We start from the raw sequence: 16,488 nt of genomic DNA on the forward strand, positions 1-16,488 counted from the left end.
TGTGTATTTTGGCTGTCTTGGTTACTTGCATATATTCAGTTCACACACTCATTAAATTAATGAAAGAAGAACAAATGCTGGGGCCAGCCTCTGCAGTGGCACCAGCTGCAGCTGCCTGGCTGGGAGTATCTCTGTGGGAAAGGACTTGGTGGACAGGGAGCTGGAGGCAGCCATATGTCCTGGCAGCAAGGAAGGGCAGGAGCACCCTGGGCTGTGTGACCAGGAGATTAAGGATGTGGATTATCCAGGTTACTGTGCCTTGGCATTGATTCCTCAACACAGGAGAGATGTCTGTAAGCCTAAGCAGGTTTAGTGAAGGGCCTCCAATGTGGGGCTGCAGCACCTTGCCTGTGAGGAGGCTGCAGAAGCTGGACTTGGATTAGATCCAGCCATACCCACATTCTCTTCTGAAGAGTTCGAAATGACAGGGGGTCTTGGGTAGGTTTTGGAGGTGTTTGGGATCGTTTCTGTACTTTATATTTCGAAAGAAGCTTCTCTAATAAACTTTGTGTGAAGCTCCCACTCTGCCCACAATGAAGGAAGCACTGCAGGGGCGCACCGGGTCACGGGGGACCAGTGATGAACACTGTGAGCAAGGGAGGAACCACTGGGAGAAAGCACTGGGAACTCTGTAATGTCTCCTAGTTGCCTCAGTTCAGCTTCCCACTTTGAGTGGGGCTGTGTTGATCCCTGTGGTTTTGGAATATGCCTACAAGCAGCAAGGGTTTGATTGACAGCTGGCATTTATTGGGGAGAGGAAAATGAAGTGGGGGTGCTGAGGGCACTGGGGGGATAGATGCTGGAGATCTCTAGGTGTGGGGTTGCTGGGGTTGTCCAAGTGCAGGATGCTGGGTGACAAGGCTTTTGGGGATGGCCATGTAAGGGGTGCTGGGAGTGCTGGGTGTACTGGATATCCAGATGCTGGTGGTTCTGTCTGTTGCGGGTGCCCAGGTGCAGGGTGCTGGGAGTGCTGGTGGTGCTGAGCGGGTGCAGCTCCTGTGGTCAGATGGAGATGCTGTTCTCTGTCTCCAGTGGGTTCAGGTAGTTGTATCTCAGCTCAGCCACTTGGTTCCTCGCCTCAATCTGGTCCCGGATCTCCTCCAGCCGCCCTTGGAAGGCCCGGATGAGCCGCCGGGGTTCCGCCTCTGTGAACCTCTCCTCTGGGTATTGTCCCAGAAGCCTCTGGAGGGAGACAGCAACATGGACCCTTCAGCTCCAACCCCTTGGTGCTGTTCAGGGGTTCTGTGGCACCCTGGTAGGTGTGGAGCAATGGTGGCTGTCCCCCAAGCTTAGTGACACCAAAGGTGGTGACATCCACCCTTGTGGGCACCTCTTGCAGTTCCTGAGGCCCACACAGCTGTTTGGGGAGGCACATGGGGACTGTGGGGCCATACTCACCCTGTCCTTGAGTTGGGAGCTGAGAAGAATGAGGGCCACCAAGATGTTAGCAGTGGTGGCCACCTCAGGAATGGTGTCGAGGAAGTGCTGGAGGAAGGCTCGGCCCTTCTCGCAGGGTGGTGGGTGGCGCATGGAGGATGGGGCGTTGGGGACGAAGGCCCCCAGATCATACTGCAGCGGGAAAGATCACTGCAGACAACATCCCCCCAAAACAGCAATGGGATGGGTAGGGACATCCTCCCAAAACAGCGAGGGGACACGTGGGAACATTCTTTGGCACAGAGAGGGGGTAGATGGGAACATGTCAGCATGGCAAGGGAGATGGATAGGGATGTCTCCAGTATGAAGAGGGGATGGATGAAGACATCCTTCTGGCATGGGGACCCATTGGATAGGGATGTAGGGTGAGGACATCCAACATGGAGATAGGATGGATGGGGACATTGTTTCAGGATGGGGACATCCTTCCTGTGCACAGGGGAGTGGGAGGGGGACATGTCCCCAGCATGGCTCACGGACACCTGGGGATATCCTTTGGTTCCTTAGCCCATGTCCCACCTGCCCATTGTTGACAGCCGCATGCTGCACCGAGCAGGTGAACATCACCATGGTGAGGAATTTGATGAGCTCTGCCACTGTCTGCAGTGATGAGGGAATACCTGGGTAGGGATGGGACAACCAAGAGCCTCAGGGACCTGCCTGTTCTTTGCCTACCCTGGGGACATCCTGCAGCAGCCACAGGTGTGCTACCTGAGGAGGTCCTGCCCAGGAAGCCATTGGTGAAGATGTCCATCACCCAGGCCTGTAACTCGGTGTCCCCGCTCACCGCTGCATCCCCATCATAGTAGAATGTCACAATGCCGGTGACAAAGCTGCCATAGGGATGAGGTGATTGTGAGATCCTGGGGCATGCCAGGACCACCCTCTACCCCCCAAAACCAGTCTCACCTCTCAATGGCTTCCCAGAGGCTCATCCCATCATCTCGGTAGTGGTAGTTGGGGACATGGGACATGCCACGTTGGCGGATGTCATCGGGGAGGCACAGGGACGTGTAGGTCACCTGCTCCAGGCCTCGTTGCACCACCAGCAGCAGCCCCTCATAGGTCACTCCTGAACCCTGGGAGGAGGGCCACCCATGGTTTGGGAGGGCAGGAGGTGCCAGGCTTCAGTGTCCCACAGTGTTCCCAGTATACTCCAGTACCCTGTACTGCTCCCAGGGTACAAGTACTCCAAGTACACACCCAGTACCCCCATATATCCCAGTGCCCCCCAGTGTCCTCCACACCGTGTTCTCTAATGTTTCTCAGGTCTCTCATGCCTCCCAGTGCCCTCTAGTGCCCCCAGTACACTACAGTGCTCCCCAGCAATTCCAGTACACCCCGTGTTCCCAGTACATGCCAGTACTCCACATTGGTCCCAGTAGCACCCCAGTACCCCCAGTATTTCCAGTGCCCCCAGGAGACCCCAGCACTGCCAAGACTCTAGTGCCCTCCAGTGCCCCAGTGGACATCAGTAGACCCCCAGTGTCCCCAGTACACCCCTGTGCCTCCCAATACCCCAGAGCATTCAGTGCCCCAGCAGAGCCCAGTGGTCCCAGTCCCCAGGGCTCACCTTGTCAATGAGGCCACCCTGGTTTATGAGGACACTGCGGGCCAAGGTGTTGATGTGCAGTGTGAAGTGGAAGTGGGGCATCAGGAGCTGAGGGAGGAACAAACACCTGGCAGGTGACTTGGGACCCCTTCATGGAGCTGGGGGACTGGCAGGTGGGGCATAACTGCCCTCAGATCTAGGGGCGGGGAGCAGCAGGTAGTCCTGAGGGGGAACTTTACCTTGAAGAAGGGGTGACAGGTGGGCAGGTGGCGCAGGGTGGCGATGGCAAAGACCTCCCCAAACAGGTGAGTCCTCAGCAGGTGGGTGAGGAGCTGGTGGATGTAGAAGTCAGCATTGCGCACCCAGGTCTTGGCCAACAGCCAGTCCCACTCATCATCACTGGGCAGGAAGATGGGGCTGCAGGGTCCTGGTGTTTGGCTGAGCTGTTGGACACAACACAGTGGTCTAGGACCATTGGTACCCTCCTGATAGCAAGATTTAGGGTGGGACACCCCTACCTGGATGGCAATGGGGCGCAGGAGCCCATCGGTGCCTTGGTGAAGCAGGCAGAGTGGGGCCGCTATGTACTGCTGGCGCCCGTAAATGGTGTCTGTTGGGATGTCCTCCAGCACCTTGTAGTCCACAATGAAAATCCGACCTTCTTGCAACTCCTTGCCCAGGTCAGTGTCACTTCCCAGTGAGCCAGCGACCATCTCTGGTGTCACTGGGAAGTTAAGTGGCAGCGTGGTGCAGCAACGGATGATGATGGGGTTGTTGCCATTGAGGAACTGGGAACCGAAGAAGTCATCTTCTTGCCAGTGCTTGGCCACATACTCAGGGACTAAGGGGATGGTCAGACATCAGCACCCACTTACCCACCCTCCAGGCACATCTTGTGAAGCCTTGAGTGATGCAAGGGGAAGGGCAGGGAACAACATACAAGGTACCCACCAATGTCCCTGCCCTGTGTCCGGGAGAAGATGGTGCGCATCTCATCCAGGCTGTTCCAGGAGCTGTATCTCAGTAGGAACCCTGACATAAAGTGGGAGGCCCCTCTACAGGGCAGAGGGGGGACCTCAGCACACTTCTTGCCTTGTCTGGCCCCTTTCCCTACCGTCACCCACGTTCTCCATGGCCTCAGGGTACTGCTTACTGGAAGACGAGGAAACCAGTGAAGTTGGTGGCCCTGATGCAGGAGAACTGGATGTTGGAGTCCAACTCAAAGATGGAGTCCACGCTGAGGCAACGGGGCCAGCCCTGGGCGAAGTTCTTCCACCTGAGTGGGGGGGAAAATGGGAGCAGACATCAGCATCACTGCTGACCAGCCCACCTGAACAAAGAAAATCTTGTTGTCCCCATGTCCCTGCTGTCACCGGTAAGCCTCCTGCCGTGCTGCCAGCTCCCGATTACGGTGTTCCTTGAGGATCTGCAGCTTGTCGTCCACCAGCTTCTTCCCTAGAAAGAAGGGAGGTGTCAGAAGTCGGACCTCTGGCCATCAGAGGAGGATGGGGGCAGGATGGGTCCTACCTGAGCCCTCTCGCACCTCCACCGTGGTGACCCCCTCCAGCCACTGATAGCAGGGGAAGCGATACAGGGTGCCATTGGGGGCTGTCACCCGGACGTCCTTGCAGAACCAGGCATCCTCCAGGAAGAGCCGCCACTTATGCAGGCGGATGAGGACAATGGGGCCCAAGTCCTGCCCACAGTGCACAGACAGGCTCTTCTCCTGGAGAAGAAATGGCTTCTGGGGGAATGGGCAGATGCCCTGTGGCAGCACTGGGGACATCAGCAGAGAAGGGGCTCAAAGCATCCACACTTGCTTCCATTGCCTTCAGGATCCTTATCCTCCATCATCCCCTCAAAGTCCTTTTTCTCCATCCTCCCAGAACACCATTCCTCCAATCCCCCCCGGACCTCTACCCACCATCCTCCCCAGATTTTTTCCTCTAGACCCTGGAACCCCTTTCTTCCATCTCCCTCAAATCCCTTCTCACCATCCCCTTGCATCCCCAGAACAGTCTATGCAGCCCCTCATGTCCCCAGGACAGCTCTACTACTACCACCCCTTGTGCATTTTGTCCCTATCCCCATCGCCGTCCCCACCTTCCCTGGCAGGAACAAGAACGAGACGGTGGTCTGGCGGCTTTCACCATTGCTGCCCACCAAGGTGATGGAGATGGAGTTGTTGGTCCCAGCTTCCACCATGTCACCTGTTGCCACTGTCACCTTGTAGGTGGCCATGACAAGCTGCCGTGATCTCCTGGAGATGCCTTCAGAGAAGAGTGAGGGGCTGTGGGGTGCAAGCCTGCTGTTTTGGGTGATGTGGGTGTCGCAACCCCCATGGCCGTTGTGTGAGTGGGTGATGGGTCCTTCCTTGTCAGGGAAGTGTTATCAGATCACCGCAACTGGCCAATGTTGAGTATATCTGATCTCAACTGATGTGGTCATGGGGACATTACGAAAGCTATAGCCCTGGGGATGGCTGCAGGGACATTACCCAAGCAACGGCCCTGTGGGTGGCTGTGGGGACATTACCCAAGTGGTGGCCCCAGGACCGACCACGGGCACATTACCCAAGAAACCGTCCCATGTTCCTGTCTATGGGAACATGACCCAAATGATGGCCACGGGGGTGGTTTGAGCCAAAGGAGGGGTATTCACTGTGGGCCAGGAGCTTCACGTACCCCCACCCCGGGTCTCCTCCGTCATGAACATCCCCAACTGCCATTGACAGGCAGGAAACAGTGGCCCAAATCATGGGCCTGGAGGCGGCTTTGGGGGCTAGGCCGCAGTGGAGCAGTACCATCGGTGGTTCCAGCACTGGGTCTGGGGGCACTCCTGGGGGGTGGTGAGGGGTGAGTGGGACCCCTGGCACCAGAACACCCCTGAAACAGCATTTCTGGGAACCAGAACCTCAGAACAGCTATTGCCCGAAACCGTGACCCCCCTGAGCCCCACATTCCTGTACGCCGAGACCCCCTGCACCCCATTGCCTGGCCCTGGCACCACTCTCCATCCTCTTTCCCAGCCATCCCACTTCTCCCAGCCCCCACTCTCTCTCTTTCCCTTGAATCTGGCATGCCGTGCCCGTTCCCCAGTCCCCAGACCCTCCTTTCCTCAACACCAGTAATGCCCTGAACCCTGCTTCCCAGAGATCTCACCTCTCCTCACCCTTATCCGCACTTTCCCTTACCCTGGGACCCCCCTGAATTGCAATTCCCAGCACCAGGAACCCTGAAACAGAATTCAAGAGTGCTAAGATTGCCTGATACACCATTCCATGCACAGAACAACCCTGAATTGCCTTTTCTGGCCACTCCATCTCTCCAGCCTCCAGACACTTCTTTTCCTTCATCCGAGGACCCCTGCACCCCCATTCCTGCCTTTCTCCTTTCCTTAACACTGGGGACTCCCTTAGCTGCCCTTCTCAGCTGTCCTGGCTCTCTCTAACCCATGACTAATCTTTGCACAACACCCCTTGAACCTCCCATCCTACTTCTCCTAATCCCTGTACACCCTATTTCCTTGACCTTGGGACTGCTCTGAATCCTCTTTCCTGTGCACTGGACCCATCCCCCTGCACCCCCAACCCCGTACTGACAACCCCTGCACCAACTTCTCCACACCGGGTCCCCCTGAACGCTCCTGTATGTCACTGGGATCCCTATCCTGCACCCTTATCCTCCACTTATAGCCCCCTTCACTCCCTTTCTTGGCCATCCCATTGTCACTAGTCCCCAGCCTTCCCCTTTTCCTTGACTCTGGGACCTGGATCCTCGTTCCTGCCTTTCCCAGCCTCCAGACCCCCTGTTCTTTCACACTGAGGACCTCCAGATCATCCATTCCTGGCTAACCTGGGTCTCCCCACCCTGTGACTCCCCTTTCCTTGAAACTGGGGAATAGTGGACAACCTTTCCTGGGCACAAGAACATCCTGGAATCCTCTCTACAAGATCCTGCACCCCCTTGTGAGAAACAATGCTCACTTTTAAAATTTTAAAGGTTTATTAAACCTCATCAAACCACAACAAAGGACTGAGTAAGGAAAAAGGACATCAATAAGAACATACTATTATCTCCCATGTGCTCCTGTACAAAGTGGCTGCTCCCCGTTTTATAGCCCTGGCGGGGGGGGTGGTGCATCAGCCAACCCTGGCCCCGCCCAAAGTCTGTCAATCAACTCTTCTTTGCCGCCCATTGGTGGAGTCTGCTTTCTCGCAGCTTGATTGGCGGGTCAGTGTCGTCATGGCACGCCCCCCCCGCACCGCCCTTCCCTATTCCCCGCTGCCCTCCCTCCGCGAGCCTTTCACAGCCCAGGCTGTGGCGAAGATATCGCGGGGGAAAGGGGACTATTGAAGCAATATGCGGAATAAATAAATCAACTCCACAACTCAATGTAGTTATGAAGTGGGTATGTATGCCAGCCCCCGGCACAAGTGAGATAGCTCTCCAAAATCTTGTGCTCCGAGCTGGAGTTTGTCCCACAATTTTATTCACAAAGGTGTTCCATATGCAATACATTACACAACTTTTCTATGCATATTCAACCCCTAGCCCCGCCTGTCTTCACCTCTCGTGCTAAATAGGTCTACGCCCTTTTGGGCATGCGTGGTTTTTTGTGGTGGTCTTTACGGAGGTCTCTGATGGTCTTTTGAGGCTGAAACCATAGTCTTCTTCTGCATTGAACTTTTGAACTCTTCTCCTCTGCGCATGCGCTTTTGGTCTTCTGCTATCTTATCTGGATAAGTCCATCATCCTTGACAGAGGGGCCTCCTTATCTGAGTTCTTTGCATTCTTGGTCTTCTCTGGTATTTGTCTTTTTGCAAGAAGCTTTAAATAAATTTTTTCCTATGTCTTTTGCGCCATGGCAGAGGTTTCTTAAAATTCAACACGATTCTACAAACATGATACATTCATTTTGATACATTCATTTTTGATACATTCATTTTTAATACATTCATTTTGTTAGCTCAAGTGATCTCTGGAAGATCTCTTATTTCACTATGGGGGGAACAGAGGATGCCTAGACAACAAATCACAATAACATAATTATACATTGATAACATATACATAATATTCATATCTTAATTGCGAGAGCCAACTATTGTGTTACTCATCTATAACACCCTTGAAACCATCTTCCCAGCAACGCATACACCATGCACCCCCTAATCCTGCACCAATCGCCCTTGGCACCCTCTTTCCCGACCATCCAAACTCTCTCCACCCCCAGCCCCCGCTTTTCTTGACTCCTTCTATGTCCCTGTGTTCCCTCAGTTCCCCAGCCCCAGCCCCCCTTTTCCTTGGTTCTGGGACCCCCAGACCTCCTAAGTCCCTGTGTTCCCCCAGTTCCCCACTCCCTGCCCTCCCTGGGGTGAAGCTGGGAATGTGGAATGTGGGAATTTGGGACAGGAATTCAGAACTGCAGAGCACCGGGATGGGGTTTCTCCTTCCCCTCCTCACCATCCCGTGCTTCCCAGAGCCAGAATCTGGCTGGAATTTCAAGGTGGTGGTGGGTCACTGTGTCTGTCATCACTGCCAGCATCATTGTCCTAATCAGATTTGGTGTCCTGGTAACACCCTGAGTTGTGTTGGAAAGGCAGCACCAGCAGCGTTCAGAGGATCTCTCACCTTGGGTGCTGGTCTTACTTCAGGTTTTCTATCCTTAAGCCCCACGAATTGCCAGCCCAGCCCCACAGATCCCATCCCTGCCCCATGGATCCTCATCACAGCCCAACAGATCCCATCACATTTCCACAGACGCCTGTCAGAGACTGAAATATGACTTAAATTACTTTTATGACTAAAACATTTTCATGAAGGACTTTTGCCTAATGTAGCAAAACTATTGCAAAAGCTGCAGTGACAACCACCCCACCCTGAACAGGCCTCCTGACTTAAGTCCTGCGGCAGTTCACTCATGAAGATAAGATAAAGTAACAACTCAGGGCTGGAGACATTCACAGAGCACAAGCTTAACACCTTCAGGGTGGAGATCACAGCCCCAGAGCTAAAAGCTGCCAGACTCGAACAGACCCTAGCACCATAGCGATGTAAGGAACTTATAATTAAATTTATAATTTGCTGTACAGTCAAGTATGTTAAAAACAGATAATTCTTGCTTCACCACAAGAGGACTTTGCTTCTTTGCTACCATAAACAAGACTTTGTGTATTTGTTTAAAACTGATAAGCAGGAAAAAAACTGAATCTGTAGTTTGGTCTATGGCCAGAAGCCTCGGAAAACAGCCAGCTACCCAGAGAGCATGCACAAAGACCAGGTTCATCCAAAGCACACCCCGAGGAAGACTGTTTTTACCCTATTTACTTTGAGACATTAATTTTGAAGAATTAAGAATTTTAGGAAAGTTAAGATGATAGTTAAATTGGATGTTGCTAACTTAGTGGAAGTAGATAAATAGGCTTTGTTAATAGTTAACAGTAGCTGGATCTTAGATAAGATATCCAGGATCTATTAACTCATTGCTTGCCAACTTTATGTTTGGGTAACTGTGCTTATAATGAAATGCAGAATGTGATAAACAGATTTCAGGGACACAAAAACAGTTGCAGACTTCCCATACTTTAGGAGCCCATTAAGCACAGGAAAACAGCAAGGATTCATTTGTCACATATGCATGGGAAAGGCAGAAAGGTCAGAACGAGGAAGACTTCTTTTACTTCTTCATGTTGGAGACCCCTTCCCAAAATGGACCCCTGACTCATTTCAGGGATCAGAACTACACATGCTTAATTGCCTTTTTGCCAATTAGCATATGAAGCGGATCAGAGGAAGTGACAGGGATATGAATATGCATTCATATTTTGTGTATTCAAGACTTCTGTAAATAAAAAGGCTTTGTAATACCTGAAATGAACAGGGTGTATGCCTTTATTAATGTTCAGCTCTTTATTAAAAAATATCAGCTGGGCAGGGGGCTCAACACAGAGTTCACCCCCGCTATTGTAGCTTTTTCCAGGTAGCCAAAGGGAGAACGCGTGCAGAGTGTGTCCATGAAGCTTTTGTGGCACACTGTCAGCTGAAGGGTGAAGAGGTGCCCAGTCTGTAGCTCAAGTCCTGATCAGCAACCCCCCCTCATCCTTTTCTCCTGGCACACTGGTAGCTGAAGGGTGAGGGGATGTGCAGATCCTGCTGCCGAAGGCCAGCAGCAGGTGTCCCCTCTGCTTCCCTCCTAGTAACACCAGAAAATGTTGCTCCCTTGTTCCTGCTTCCCACAACCCAGTCCAGTCCAGGCTATGGTGACAGGTCAGACATGGACCAGGGATGTGGTTCCCTTTTCCCCAACCAGCACACCCATCCAGTCCCCTCCACTGTGCTCAGCCTTCCCTTTAAGGGGTGTTTTCATTCCTAAAACCCCCTCCCATGATTCCATGGGTTTCCCTAGTTTGCATCCTAGTCCTAGAATGGCAGTGTGGGTGGGGGTGTAGGTGATCCCCAGGAGCAATTAGCTAAATTAACATTTCAATATCAGTACTTAGCTCAAACCAGCAGTGTCCCAGTATTGCCATGGGAACCAGCAAGGCTGTTCTGTTCATAACAATATCTGTGATTTTTACAGTGCGCATTAGGGAATTATCCCATGTACTGCCCGGCCATTATAATAAACATACACTTTCTAACTTTAAACTGTTAGAGAGTTTCTGTCCATCTCAGTTAGATATCGATCTTAGATCGATATTTATATTTTAGTAAATCAACTTCATCTGACGACCCCCACCCAAGACCACCAGAAGATAGTATGCAAGCACAGAACGATAAGAAACTGATTACCATACAAAGAGGGGGTAGGTGAGGTTAGGCTATGAATATGTATAGGCGATGTTGAAATCTTCACAAATATATATGAACTTAAGGGTATATAAACACATCCTACAAGGGGAGTGACAGCCTTTATGGAGTCCCCCCATGCCACGTCCAGCCCCCTGCATCCCCCCAATGATGCTGTGTGACCCTATATCCCCCACGCTGTCCTGGACACAGCATCCCCCAAGAGGATCTTGGGGACTGCCCCCATGTCCCTCCCACCCAGTCTCCCGTCCTCCAAGTACATCCACTGCTGCACATGTGCTTGGTCCCCATTCCTGTTGTGGCTTCCCCATGAGACAATCCGAAATTTCCTTCACTTGCCTCACAATTTTCACAAGGACCCTGAAGACCCCTGACAGGAGTTCTGGCTTGGCTGAGGCGGATGTGGACACTTGCCAAGTGACTGTTTGCAGGTGCACTCGCTGTATTTCTACAGAACACTGCATTTGAGCAGGTTGTAACAAGCGGCGGCTTGTCCCTCATGCCTGCACCTGCTTCACAGACCAAGGGGTCTCTTCACAATGGCCCATCAGTCTTCCCAACCTTCTGGCTAGATGCCACTGGCTTTGGCTAAAGACTATATAAACTGTAACTTTTTTGGGATGACTTTGGTTAACTCCCATGCAGGACGGCAAATCCATGTGGCTGGACCATTGAGGGTCTTGTCTCAGATGATGGTAGCTATTCCCCTTTCCCCTCTTTTCTCTCTATTTATTTCCTTTTCTGTCCCCTCTATCGCATTTGCTGTTGGTACCACAATAAAGGTGCATTTGTTACGATTAAACTGATGGTCCCCTGCTGTTTGCCTTTTTGCACTTTTGGGATGGATTAATGAACCATCACGACACCCCGCATGAGTGGATCATGACACCAGGCAGGAGTTTCAATCACCCCTTCACCTCCTCCTCCTCATCTGCCACTGCCCTGGGAGGTGATGCCACTGTTCCCGCTGAGGACATGCCAGTGACACCTGTGGGACACCGCGGGTCACCTCTCAAAGAGACTGCGGGGTCATGGTGGCTCCTAGAGTCCCTCTGAAATGACAGCTGTGGGGCCTAGGATGCTGCAGGTGCCAGTTTGGGGGCTGGGTGCTCGTTTTGGGGGGGGTGCGGGTGGGGGGGTGGTTGGCGTCTCCAGGGTGGCTCCCAAAGTCAACTCCCATCACCCCGAAGTCACCCCCAGCGCATTGCGTCAGATTTCCCCTTGCTCTGCACGGACCACCCAGAGCTGATGTCCTGAAATTGGATTTATTTTGAGGGGTTTTGGGGTTGGGGCTACTGTGGGCTGGTAGGCCAGGGTGTGGCTGGGCTGGTGGTCATCTGGGCTGGGGGCTGTCCAGGCTGAGGAGCTGCAGACCAGAGTCCAGCTGGGATCCATGGGTCTGGTGTTCATCTGGACCAGTGTCCAGCTCGATGCATCACCAACATCTGCTGGACCAGTGTCCATCCAGACTGGGCTGGTGTCCATCTGGACCACTTTCCAACCTCTTCTGCCTCTATCCAGCCCAGGCTCCCCGGCCTGGAGCTGCTTCTCACTGCAGAGTGGACAAGATCCACAGTCAGTCACAAGATGACCCTAAACCCCTTCCCACCAATCCTACCAGGCCACCCACCCGAAGCCCCAGTGCCACCGGTGTCCCCTGGAAGCTGGGCCAGCTCTGGATCTCCTGGAAGAGGGCGTTGCCAGGGCAGTCGGTGTGGACGAGCTGGCGGTGGCCGCGGAGGGTGAAGTCCTGCCGGATGTGTCCAGAGCGGACAGCGCAGGGCAGGAGCTCATCCCGCACAAGGGCCAGCGTGTCGGGGTCCGGCAGCGTGCCCGTGAAGTTCCCAATGATGCCAACGCCAAAGCCTTGGGTGTTGTAGCCCTTGGTGTGGGCACCCACCCAGTGCCACCCCCGGCCCTCGTACAGGTACCCATCCGAGCCCACCGCAAAGCTGCAAGGACACGATGGCAGTGAGGGGACAGTGGGGGACAATGGCGAGGACTGCAAAGGGACAGGGATGGGGATAGTGCAGACAGTGATGGGGATTACAAGAGGACAGTGGTGGGGACAATGCGGGGACAATGGTGGGGGCTATGGGAGCTTATGGGAACAGAAGGGGAAATGGAAATGGGGACTGTGGGTCAACAGGGATGGGGACTGTGAGGGGCCTGTGATGGGGACTGGAAAGGGACAGGGATGGGGACTGTGGGGGTTATGAAGACAGTGTGGGGACAAGGATGGGGACTGGGAAGGGACAGTGGTGGGGACTGCAGGGGGACAATGGTGGGGACTGCAAGGGGACAGTGGTGAGGACCATGGAGGGGCAGTTATGGGGACCATGAAGGGGCAGTGGTAGAGACTGTGCGGGGACAATGGTGGGGGCATGGGGGGACAGTGTTGGGGACTGTGAGAAGACAGTGGTGGGGTCTGTGAGGGGACAATGACATAGACTGCAAGGGGACAGTGATGGGGACCACAGGGATGACAGCGACCATGGGGGTTGACAGGGACCATGGGGAGACAATGACCAGCCCTATGGGGGGTGACAGGAACCAGTGGAGGTGACAGTGCCCAAAGGGGTACAATGACAGGATCCAGGGGGGGTGATAGGGATTGTGGGTGTGACAGTGCCCACAGGGGTACAATGGTAGTCCCATGGGAGGTGACAAGGACTACGGGAGTGACAATGCCCACAGGGGTACAATGACAGGAACTGGGGGGGTGACAGGGACTGTGGTGGATGACAAGAACTGAAGATGATGGAGACTGCAGAGGATGACACGGCCCATGTAAGGTGGGAACCAACGGAGGTGACAGTCCCCACAGAGGTACAATGACTGCTCCCACAGGGGGTGCCGGGGCCCGTGGCAGGTGCCATTGCCCCAGGGAGGTGACAGTGACCTGTAGCCGATGTCATCCCAGCCGCGGGTGTCCTGGTGGAAGCGCTGCATGTTTCTCATGGCGTGGGCACAGGCACTGAAGGTCCGGCAGGGCTGCGATGGCTCCAGGGTGTGGTGCAGGAACACTGAGCCCAGTGGGGGCTGCAGCAGGGCTGGGCTGCCCCGGTAGGGACGGGCACCCCACAGGCAGCGTGGCACGATGGCTGGGCACTCTGCGGGGACAACACGGGGGAGGTGTCCCCTGAGATCTTGGGGACATGGCATAGGCTATATGGGGACAAGGAACTCCTTGGGGACGTAGTAGAGTCCACCAGGGGACAAGGGACTTGACAGGTCCTTGGGAACATGGCAGAGGCCATGTGGGGACATAAGGCTTGAAGGGGACACACTAAAGTCCACTAGGGAACAAGGGGCTCCTTGGTATCCATGTGGGGGCAAGGGGCTAGATATGTCCCTGTATAACCACTGGGGATATGGCAGAGGCCATGTCGGGACAAGGTGCTTGATAAGTACTTGGGGTCACAGCAGAGTCTCTGTGGAGATAATCTTTGTCTGGGAGGTGACAATGCCCATTTAGGGGGTGACAATCCCTGTTTGAGGGGTGACACCCCCGTTTGGGGGTAACAATCCCTGTCTGGGAGGTAACAACTACTGTTTAGGGGGTGACAACTCCTTTTGGGGGGGACAATGCCCATTTGAGCAGTGACAATCTCTATTTGGGAGGTCACAAAGCCTATTTGTGAGGTGGCAATCCCTGTTTAGGGATGACAACCCCTGTCTGGGAGGTGTCAATCCCATTTGGAGATTCCACCCCACTCGTACCCACGTAGCGCTCGCTGAACTCCTGTGCCGCCCTACGAGCCACAGCCGCCACCTCCTGTGTCCCCATGCCCCTCAGGAGCTCCGAGGTGGGTGACAGCGTCCTCAGCAGCTCCAAAACCGCTTCCACCTCCTTCTCCAGTCGTCCCTGTCCCGCCAGTGCCCGAAAAACCCGGCGCCGGTAACTGCTGGGGGGTCTCTCCGCTTCTGAGCCATTCCCAGTCCCGTAGTAGCTCCGAAGCAGTTCGGCCACCGGGAGAGGTCCCCGGGCCAGCTGCGCCCCCAGGACCACCCCATCCATGGCCCCGATGGCCACAGGGTCGGGGACAGGGGACGGGGGACCCCTCAAGGTATAATTTTGGGGGTTCTCCACATCGTCCCAGCAGCCGCCGGGTCCCAGTGCGGTGGCGTTGTTGTCACCCCCCTGCGCCAGCAGGAAGGCTGTCCCCAAAGCCTCGGCGATGGTGACAGCCAAGAGGGGGTCGGCGGGAGGGTTGAGGGTGGGGAGGGGTCGCCCAAAGCCGCCAGATCTCAGCCCCGCCTCGATGCCAGCCAGGAGGGGACCGAGGGCCACCGTGGAGCCGTCGGGGGCCAGCACCGCCCCCAGCTCCGGTGTCGCCGGGTCGTGGTGGAGGAGCTCCGTTAGGAGCTGCCACTGGCCTGGCGTGAGAGCCGGGGGGCGTCCGGGGTTCCCGAGGGGCTCGCCCAGCACCGCCCGGCACCCCGGGGTGCTGCAGACCCCCAGCCCCCTCCCTAAGGCCGCGGCGGTGCCGGGGGAGCCGCCCCGGGCCGGGGACTCGAGGGCGTCCAGGATGTCGAGCACGGAGTCCATGTGGCGTGGGGGCACAACTGGGGACACAGCTAGGGACATGCCTGGGGGGACAGGGGGTAGGGGGTGAGGGGGGTTAAGGGGTGGGGAGGGGTTTGGAGGAGGGGGAGGCACTCAAAAATGGGTCACAAGCAAGGGGAGGGCACCCCAAATAGGGGACAAAGGACCCAAACCAGGGGGAAAGGACCCAAAAGAGGGGGAAAGGACCCCAAATAAGGCGAAAAGACCCAAACCAGGGGGAAAGAACCCAAAATAGGGCTAAAGGACACAAAAAAGGTGTAAAGGACTCAAAGAAAGGGGAAAGGACTCAAAAGAGGAGGAAAGGACCCAAAATAAGGGGGAAAGGACCCAAAAGAGGGAGAAAGGCTCCAAACCAGGGAAAGGACTCAAAATAGGGGGGAACAGACCCAAAAGAGAGAGGAACAACCCAAAATCAGAGGAAAAAAGGTGTCCTGGGGTGTTGTGGGATGACGTGGTGTGTCCTTACCTCTGCCAGGGTGGGCGCAGACACTCAGTGCCAGGAGCAGCCACGGAAACATCCTGCAGGACATGGCGACACCTTGAGGGACACGGGGACACCCTGTGGGCCAGGGGGACACCCTGCAGGACATGGCCCAGGGCCTCGGGGACTTTGACCCCACAGGGACACATGGGAGAGGGACAGGGACACAGGGAAAGCAACAGGGAGACATGGAAAGGGACAGGGACAGATGGGGGGGATGGGGACACATGGGGAGGAGGGGACACAGGGAAAGCAACAGGGAGACACGGAAAGGTACAGGGACACATGGCGGGGATGGGGACATAGGGGGAGGAGGGGACACAATACCACCAGGACACACATCAGGGACAATGTTGCCACACCTGTGGGGATGCTGCCATTATGAGATGTCAGCGCATGAAGCCACCAGGATGTGTCAGGGGACACTGTCACCAGGCCATGTGACACCCTGGGTGACACTCACCCTTGTGCTGTCCCCAGCCTGTTCCTAGGGGCAGCTGGCGTCCCCTGAGTGCAGTGGCTCTGGGACACCCTGATGGCTGTCACCTGCATCCGGGCCACTTGTCACCAGCTGAACAAGCTCTCTGTCCCGCTCTAGTGGGTAGTGACATTCAGCTGTGTCATGGTTTGACACTGGCAC

At 55.0% G+C, this 16,488-nt stretch overlaps 2 protein-coding genes across 2 annotated transcripts; both read right to left on the bottom strand.

The window, feature by feature from the left end:
* Positions 1 to 1,002: 1,002 nt before the first annotated feature.
* LOC110480955 (hydroperoxide isomerase ALOXE3) lies at positions 1,003 to 5,230 on the bottom strand. The gene is made up of 13 exons (XM_021549360.2): positions 5,093 to 5,230; positions 4,517 to 4,715; positions 4,363 to 4,444; positions 4,143 to 4,265; positions 3,941 to 4,044; positions 3,508 to 3,830; positions 3,229 to 3,432; positions 3,011 to 3,097; positions 2,347 to 2,516; positions 2,149 to 2,270; positions 1,957 to 2,057; positions 1,399 to 1,569; positions 1,003 to 1,182 (listed from the first exon to the last, which is right to left on the bottom strand). Exons 1-13 carry the CDS (start codon positions 5,228 to 5,230, stop codon positions 1,003 to 1,005), a joined length of 2,004 nt encoding a protein of 667 aa, XP_021405035.2.
* Positions 5,231 to 12,043: 6,813 nt separating this feature from the next.
* On the bottom strand, positions 12,044 to 15,971 carry LOC110480956 (N-acetylmuramoyl-L-alanine amidase). Its single transcript, XM_021549361.3, has 5 exons — positions 15,834 to 15,971; positions 14,521 to 15,390; positions 13,700 to 13,910; positions 12,428 to 12,749; positions 12,044 to 12,349 (listed from the first exon to the last, which is right to left on the bottom strand). Exons 1-5 carry the CDS (start codon positions 15,955 to 15,957, stop codon positions 12,347 to 12,349), a joined length of 1,530 nt encoding a protein of 509 aa, XP_021405036.3. The 5' UTR covers positions 15,958 to 15,971; the 3' UTR covers positions 12,044 to 12,346.
* Between the last annotated feature and the right edge of the window lie 517 nt (positions 15,972 to 16,488).

This window comes from Lonchura striata, chromosome 29 (genome assembly GCF_046129695.1).
Source record: "Lonchura striata isolate bLonStr1 chromosome 29, bLonStr1.mat, whole genome shotgun sequence".
Lineage (NCBI taxonomy): Eukaryota > Metazoa > Chordata > Aves > Passeriformes > Estrildidae > Lonchura > Lonchura striata.